The 8,601-nt window shown below is 44.2% G+C and overlaps 1 protein-coding gene across 3 annotated transcripts; it reads left to right on the top strand.

Annotated features, from left to right (window-relative positions):
• Window positions 1-795: 795 nt before the first annotated feature.
• Window positions 796-8,154, top strand: LOC122691040 (binder of sperm protein homolog 2-like). Of its 3 annotated transcripts, XM_043897889.1 has the most exons (5): window positions 796-921; window positions 3,593-3,625; window positions 5,265-5,329; window positions 5,788-5,935; window positions 8,066-8,154. In XM_043897889.1, exons 1-5 carry the CDS (start codon window positions 896-898, stop codon window positions 8,070-8,072), a joined length of 279 nt encoding a protein of 92 aa, XP_043753824.1. In that variant the 5' UTR covers window positions 796-895; the 3' UTR covers window positions 8,073-8,154. The 3 variants fall into 3 exon arrangements, 1 of the variants encoding a protein (XP_043753824.1); XR_006340302.1 differs by lacking the exons at window positions 796-921; window positions 8,066-8,154 and adding an exon at window positions 3,369-3,514 and having other exon boundaries at window positions 5,189-5,329; window positions 5,788-5,865; XR_006340306.1 differs by lacking the exons at window positions 796-921; window positions 8,066-8,154 and adding an exon at window positions 3,369-3,514 and having other exon boundaries at window positions 5,788-5,820.
• Window positions 8,155-8,601: the final 447 nt, after the last annotated feature.

The following is an 8,601-nucleotide window of genomic DNA, read 5'->3' as shown; positions in this document are numbered from 1 at the left end:
AATGATCTTTATCTCTTATCACTGTCGTAAGGATTATATAGAAAAGGTAGGTAACTCGTCGGAACTGTCAATGACCTGCATCTAACCCAAGCCCACCAGGAACACAGGGGTGCTGAACAAACTGGTTTCCCACTCACTGGAGCCAGGAAGACCACACGGCCCAGGGTATACCATGGGCTGTCTCAGGAAGAGAGTGTTAGGATCTATTCTAGGGTTTGGGCTCTGGGTGGGAGACTGTAGTGGGAGCAGCTTAGGTTAAGGAAGCTGGGTCTCACCCAAGATTGGGTGTGATCAGCAAGTGGAGGCAATGCTGTGCTTGGGTATCTCGGTTCATCTTCTCTGGAGTGAAGACAGAACAGCATGAGAAAGGTGTAGTTGACAAAGAGGCAGCGGTCACTCTTTTTGGAGGAGGTGTCTGGTAGTTTGTAACACAGTGAACGTGTTTAGTCTGTGTTTCCATGCACTGCTGAAGGGCTCTTGCTTTATCTCATTGTCTCATGATCTCAGAGGACGCCTGTCTGAGGTCATGATTCTGGGAGTGATTGATGCCTGACTGGAGGACAAGGCTAGTGAGCCCCGAGTGCCCGGTCAGCCTTCAGATGTCAGGGGGCTGGGGTGAGGGAGAGAGGGCTGCCTTTAGCTTCCTCTTTCTCAGAACACACTGGGCATACGGGAATTCCTCAGTCGGTTGGTGGTGGCATTTATTCTCATCATCAGCTGGAGCAAGAGAAGGAGGAAGAGCGGGGAGAGAAGGGGAGAGAAGAAGGAGCAGGGAGGAGAAGGGGATCTGATGATAAAAATGGTAATGTCTGCCCAGGCATACAATGTGATAAGGGCATAAAGTACAAACACAGACGATCCATAAGGATTTAGTCCCGTTCATCAGTATTAGCAGATGAAACAGCAAAGGATCATCTCCAGGTTCGTAAAACAAATAACTTATTTCCTGAAATCAGACAGAGCTGGGCGAGAGTTCAGGCTGCGAGCGTTTTTTTTTTTTTTTTTGACTGTGTGGGAAAGGTTTAAGTGAAAGTCTCTTTCTGCCCTTTCATCTGTAAAATGAGGGGAAGGCCATGAAGATTAAAAACTGTAGAGGTAAGAGGGTATAAAGGTTAACTGCCATGGCTGAACAAAGCAGAAAACTCACCCAGCCACTGTTAGCGTTTATAACGAAATTTAAGCAACCATAGAAAGAAAAGAAAGTGTAGTCACCCAGTCATGTCCAACTCTTTGCAACCCCATGGACTGTAGCCAGGCTCCTCTGTCCATGGAATTCTCCAGGCAAGAATACTAGAGTGGGTTGCCCTGCCCTCCTCGGGGGGACCCAGGGATGGAACCTGCGTCTCCCGCATTGCAGGTAAATTCTTTACCATCTGAGCCATTAAGTACTTAAGGAAAGCCATTAAGTACCCATGGTTTTATCCTAAAATGACCCTCATCTGCCCAGGGTGGAGCTTCAGCTTTGGGGCGGCACCACCTGGAAGAGGTTCAGAATTGGAAACAGCAACCCCCCAGAGGCAGGACTATTTCAGAGGCTCATTTTCTGCAGCCAGAGTACCTGAACTGCTTCTTAGTTCTCTGGCTTTTCTTTTTTTAATTGGAGGCTAATTACTTTACAATATTGTGATGGTTTTTGCCATACATTGACATGAATCAGCCATGGGTGTACATGTGTTCCCCATCCTGATTCCCCCTCTCACCTCCCTCCCCATCCCATCCCTCAGGGTCATCCCAGTGCACCAGCCCTGAGGACCTTGTCTCAGGCATCGAACCTGGACTGGCGATCTGTTTCACAAGTTCTCTGGCTTCTGAACAGCAATTCCCCCGCCCCCCCAAGCCTCCACTGCAGTATCAACAAAACAGAGATCATCATTAATACTCTGCAATCTATAAATATTACTGTTGTGGTATGTGCGAGGGTTGGAAAAGAATTTCCAGACACGAGGCAGAATGAGAGGAGAATAGAGTTTATTATAGTGGGAGATGCTGGTGGGCTAGTGGCCAGTTTTTATAGCCTCAAGACAGAAAATTCCAACAGGAGGGGTGGCATTGAGTGAGTGGTTAGGATGCCACAGGGTGGGTACTTTACCTAATATGGGGTCAAGGAACTGGTCATTTTAGGTGAGGAGGCTCATGGCAACAGTTGCTATGGGGCTTGGTTAATCCTGGAGATTTTTGTCCTGTGACCTTGGTATAAGACTCCATGCCTGTGACCCTAGTACAGGGCTCCACAATAGCATGTAATAATACCAATCTTACAGTGGTGTTGTAAGCATCATTTCTGTGAGATAATTAGCAGAAGGTGTTAAGTGCAGGAAGCCACCCAGAACAATCATTTATTTAATCACGATTTCGAAAACGTTGACAACTTTTCAGCTACTTTCTGAAAAGCAGGGCTAATGCTGGCTGACACAGATGACATACTCACCATGCCGTAGCTCCTGAGGCATAGAGTCTCGTGCAGACCTATGAGTGAGCATCACCATATCAAGGATCAGGAGAGTGAAGTGTATCGGTTAAGTCACTTTCATAGGTAGGTGACAATTCCAAGATAATATCAATATTGTGTCCAGAACGCAGTCTCCGTACCAGGACTTCCTGGGTTGGAACCTTTTTCCCACCAGTCAGTGGTCATATAACTTTCAAGAGTTTCCTGTTGCCTATGTTTTCTCCTCTGTAAAACTTTGGTGGGTCAGGGAGGAGAAGAGTGTTCTAAATTATAATCTCTCCTTCATAGAGTTGTTGTAAAGAGCAACTGAGGACAATGGCTGGAACATAGGAATGGCCAATTAAATACAAGCTAATGTTGTTGGTTAATAGGTCTGCGTATTTCCTTTCTAGTCTTTAATTAGGTCCAATCGGACTTTAGGGCTTCCCTGGTAGCTCAGCTGGTGAAGAATCCACCTGCAATGCAGGAGGCCTGGGTTCGATCCCTGGGTTGGGCAGATCCCCTGGAGAAGAGAACAGCTAGCCATTCTAGTATTCTGGCCTGGAGAATTCCATGGGCTGTATGGTCCATGGGGTTGCAAAGAGTCGAGCATGACAGTGACTTTCACTTTCAACCTGACTTTTATGACAGTGGAAGTGCCGCTGAGACACTTCCTGAAACAGGTTCAGGGATGATAAAGAGCAAAATGGCGTGGAAAACGAAACGAAAGGAAATCAAACAAAATCACCAAGGCTGCTGTAAATACTCAGCCTCTAGCACTGAGCAAACAAACAGGTTGTTTTCCTGAAATGTTGGCATGTGGGCAAAAGCTAGATGTTCCATCCAACTTTCAGACCTGTGGAATTTCAACCAATGGGTCAAAGTTGAGTGACCTTGGATGGGGCAGATTTATCCTGACTTACACAAAAAAAGACCTGAGGAATAGTGAGTGCTCATACCTGAATTAATGGACTGTCTTGGGTGAACATTAAACCCCCTGTCCAAATTAGAAGTAACCATAAGTCATCCAAAATGTGATAGTTTTCTGTGACAGGAGAGCAGTTAGTTGGCTGAGTCAACTTCAAGGTACCTGTAATTGCCATTTGCCTGGGAATAGAGTATTTTAGGAGGCGGTCTAAATTTTGCCTTTTTTTTCTCTTTCAGACTTGATTGTCCATATCTCTCCTCCATTCTCAGGTAAGGAGACATCTTTTTTTATTTGTTAGCATCTCAAATGTGAGGCCCCATCTCACCCCACCCATGAAACAATGTTACATTCTGAAAGTTCCTTGCACTTACTTCCCTGTTTGTTCTGCTCTTTCATTCACTATTCTTCTTTTTTCATTCTTTCTTTCTTTAGTTAGTTAATTATTTTTGGCTACACTGCCAATGGCAGTGGGATCTTACTTCCCTGCAGGGGGATTGAACCCATACCCCCTGCCATGGAAACACTGAGTCTTAACCACTGGAAACCCAGGGAAGTTCCTCATTCACTGTTCTTCTGGCATAAAAGACCCTTTCCTGATCGTGGTAGCCAAACCATATATTTCAAGACCCAGTTAAGCCAGCCCTCCAAGATCCTGTCCCACGCTCCTTTGGAAAAGTACTCTTTTCTCCACTGAAATTAAGATTTTATCGTTTGTAGGTTAAGTTTCTTCTCTGGACCAGTCCTGACCTGTCAGTTGACACCATGGGTCTATCGTTGAGCAATATATATGTGGTCACACCTGACAAATGAGACACTGAATGAGTCACTCCATGTTAAATAAATATGAGAACTTATAAGAAGGGAGCTTGTAAGGAAGTTCTGTACAAGTGGATCCGGCATAGACTGGATGGTCAAGAGAGCTCCTCAGAGATTTACATTTAGGATGAACGTCAGGGGAGGATAAACAGGAAGAGGGTGTGTGATGTTCTTGCCAATCAGAGATCACATCTATAAATCCCCAAGACAAGAAAGACGGCGGTACACTTGGGAGACCTTACAAAGCTTGAGCAGAGAGAGCCCAAGGAAGGGTGGTTCAAGGTGAGGCTGGAGGTGCAGCTGGGAACCAGGTCAAGTAGGATATCATAAGCCACTTCAATGCTATTTCTTATCCTAAGAGTGATGGCGCGACGTCATGGCTAAGACTCCATGCACCCAATGCAGGGGGCCCAGGTTCGACCCCTAGTCGGGGAACTAGATCCCACATACTGTGACTAAGAGTTCACATGCTGCAATGAAGACCCAGTGCAGCCAAATAAATAAATAATTTTTTTTAAAAAAAGAAAAATGGAATATGAACAGAAGTGTGGCAGAGTCAGGTTAGTATTCAAGAATGAAGATATTTGCTGCAGTGTGAAGAAGAGATGGGGCAAATCAGTTAGAAGCATCCAGAAATAAGTCACTGAATAGTCAAGACAAGTGGTCAGCTTTGAGAGATACCTAGGGACAAACTGTGAAAGGTAAGAGGTTTCTTTTACTAGGAGAGAGAGAGATAAAGGATGCCAAAAAAGACTCTAGAATTGTGTCTTGGGTCTGGTGCACAGTGGGTAGAGGACTTCCCTGAAAAGGAAGCCAGTGACTCCAGTCTGCCCCCAGGTCTGGGATGAAATAGGCTTCCTTTGATACTCATTTGGCTATTTTTGTGCCAGACCCAGAGAAGGCAGGGAGAGAGATGAGCCACATGTGGATGTGGGGGAGGTAGGTGCCATCAAATGTGACAGACTAAGTTAGAAAGTCAATTCCCTTTGTCAGTTTGCTTGTTTTCTCTTTTCCAGTGTATAAAAACTATTCCTGTATCTTTCCATTTGTGTATGATGACATTATCTACCACAACTGCATCTCTGTCCGCAGTGACTATGCCTGGTGCTCTATCGATGAGATATTCCAAGGTAGATGGCGGTATTGCACCGCGGAAGGTGAGCATCGCAAGGATGTGTTTAGATGACTAGGATCCAAGAAGCAGCTGGCTACATGGTTTTTGCTGTCAGATAAAGCTGCATCCAAATCCTGACTCTTTACAGGGTTGTTGTTGTTTAGTTGCTAAGTCGTGTCTGATTCTCTGTGACCCCATGGACTGTAGCCCGCCAGGTTCCTCTGTCCATGGGATTTCCCAAGCAAGAAGACTAGAGTGGGTTGCCATTTCTGTCTCCAGGGGATCTTCCCAGCCTAGGGACTGAACCTGTGTCTCCTGCATCTTCTGCATTGACAGGCGGACTCTTTATCACTGAGCCACCCCAGAAGCCCTTGATGTTGTTTAACCGCCTCGAAAACAGTTCTGTGTGGTAGAGAAAGCATGTGTTGTGAGTGCAGCGATGGTTAAAGCTAAGACTTTTTATGTTCACGTTTCTCCTTCTGCTCCATCCTTTCTTTGCAGATCCCCCAAGCTGCACCTTCCCTTTCTTGTACAGAAATAAATACTTTTATGAATGCACCAAGGAAGGCTATGTTTTGAGTCGCAGTTGGTGTTCATTGACAAGAGATTATAACAAAGATGGAAAATGGAAACAATGCTCTCCTTACCAGTAAGTTGGTTGAGGAAGGATGGAGTGGGGGGATCTTATAGATATCTTAAAGAGGGGATCCTCTGGGTTAATGGAAAGGGAAGCTTGGGGTCAATAATTTCTTGTGATGGCTTAGATCAGGGGTCAGCAAACATTCCCTGTAAAGAACCTACTAGTCAGTAATTTAGGCTGTACAGGCCATACTCAGTTCTTCCTTGGAGCACAAAAACAGCCACAGGTTATAAAAATAATAATAAATATGGGTGTATTTCAATAAGATTTTATTTATAGGCTTTAAATTTGAGTCTCAAAAAAATTAAAAATAAACTATAAGCAAGAAGGGACTTTCCTGACAGTCCAGTGGTTAAGACTCTGAGATTCCACTACAGGGTGTGTGGGTTCGATCCCCGGCCAGGGAAATAAGATCCTGCATGCCCCAAGGCATGGCCAAAAAATAAATAAATGAATGAATCTCATATAATTTTCAGGAGTCACAAAATACCAGTCACCTTGTGATTTTTGTTTTTCTTTCAACCTTTTTTAAAATATATTAATATCTCTACTTCTCTATTATATTGCCCTTTCCTTCATTGGAAAAACAACCACTGTTGTCAACCACTCAAAAATGAGAAAACTAAAAAAAAAAAAAAAAAAATGAGAAAACTGTTAGTTCACAAGCCATCCAGAAATAGATGGTGGGTGGGATTTGGCCTGCAGGCTCTAGTTTGCTGCCCCTGGCTTGGATGATTTGTCTGTGATCTCACTCAAACGAAGAATTGAAACTTTGAAATTTTCAAGTTTCCATTGAAAAGAAGATAGGAGAAGGAGACGTGTGGTTAACGACACTGGAGAGCTTACCCATTTCTGGGCTTCCCAGGTGGCTCCACGGTAAAAAATCTGCCTGCAATGCTGGAGACGCAGAAGACACAGGTTCGATCCCTGGGTCGGGAAGATCCACTGGAAGGGGGAATGTCAACCCACTCCAGTATTCTTGCCTGGACAACCCCATGGACAGAGGAGCCTGGTGGGCTACAGTCCATGGGGCCACAAAGAGTCTGACAATGACTGATCACACACACCCCACACCAGACAGCCATTCATTTGGAAATGCCTTTGGGGCATTACAATACCAGTAACAGGAAGACAAAGAGCCCGGGCATTCCCTATCCACAATGAAATTCTAGTAAATGATGGGGCTGAACTTTCTTGTCGGGCTTCCAGAAAAGTTGAAGCCCCATTGGAACCCAGGCATAGAAACTATATTCTTTTACATGTGTAAGGGGTCCCACTTCCTCCCCCAACTGATTTGGATTGATTCTTGAACCTTCCCTGGAGCTCAGTCAATAGTTGTTAATTCCTGGGTTGATCTGCAGACTTGCTTCTTGGTAAGATGCCAGGAGGTTTCTGTGGTTTCTAAACTTGGCCTTCAATTGGATGTTGCCTCATCTGTGAGCTTTTCATTACCTTATAAAAGGGTATCAGTGGTGCTTGGCTATAGCTCTCCAATTCCATCATTTTAAAAACTTCCTTAACAATGAAAATTATCAATTTAGGAAATTTGTTCAAATAATGGATTACACGCATTTGTGCTCAGTCACTTCAGTTGTGTCCAACACTTAGCCACCTATGGACCATAACCCGCCAGTTTTCTCTGTCCATGGGATCTCCAAGGCAAGAATACTGGACTGGGTGGTCATTCCGTTCTCTAGGGGATCTTCCTGACCTAGGAATAGAACCTGGGTCTCCTGCATTGCAGGTGGATTCTTTAATGCTGAACCACCAGGAAACATAATTTATGCAAATCAGCAACTTAGAATGATCAATAATGGCATATTGAATTTGAGAGTGAGAGAGAAATACACCTTCTCTTTGTTGTTTAGTTGCTAAGTAGTTTCTCTTTTTCTACCCCAAGGACCACCAGACTCCTCTGTCATGGGATTTTCCAGACAGGGGATCTTCCTGACCCAGGGATTGAACCCACATTGGGTTGTGGTAGGTGGATTCTTTACCGCTGAGCCATCCTGTTCTATGTATTCATGCTGTGTAGATCTTAGAGGTAGGCCAGATGTCCAATTAAGGAGAAGCAAGGATTATCCTATCTTGAAGGTGATGGACTGAGATACTGATGATAATCTCTTTTTTCATCCACAGTCTTTAAGTCTTGGTGTTCTCAGAGAGGCAGAAGTTACAGGATTCTTCAGCTGCCTCTCAAAATACATCCTTTCCCTGGTCATTCTGACCAATAAAGATTTCCTTTGTCTTCCGTGTGAATGACTCCTTCTCTCCAAAAAAGATACAACAAAAGCTTAGTGATAGTCAGTGCAATGCTGGCTGGGGTGGGGGTGGGAGACCAGTAGTATATTTATGGAGAACAACTTGAATTCAAATAAAAACCCCGATGAATTGCTAACAGCATAATCTGTGGCAAGTTAACTAAATTCTTAGAGAAACTCACTTCCCCTTACACAATTTTAAAATTATGGTATACACTTTTAGTTTTTTGAGATAAAATTTATGATATACAATTAACCATTTTAAAGTGAACAGTTCAGTGGCATTTAGTACAGTTACAATGCTCTGCAACCATCATCTCTGTCTAGTTTCAAAACATTTTCGTTATCCCGAGAGGAAACCTTGTACCCATGAGCAGTCATTCTTCAATCTCTCATCCCTCCAGCCCCTGGGAA

The sequence above is a fragment of the Cervus elaphus genome, chromosome 4 (genome assembly GCF_910594005.1).
Source record: "Cervus elaphus chromosome 4, mCerEla1.1, whole genome shotgun sequence".
NCBI classification, from domain to species: domain Eukaryota; kingdom Metazoa; phylum Chordata; class Mammalia; order Artiodactyla; family Cervidae; genus Cervus; species Cervus elaphus.
The sequence above is the reverse complement of the archived record's forward strand: the minus strand, read 5'-3'. Positions and strand labels throughout refer to the sequence as shown.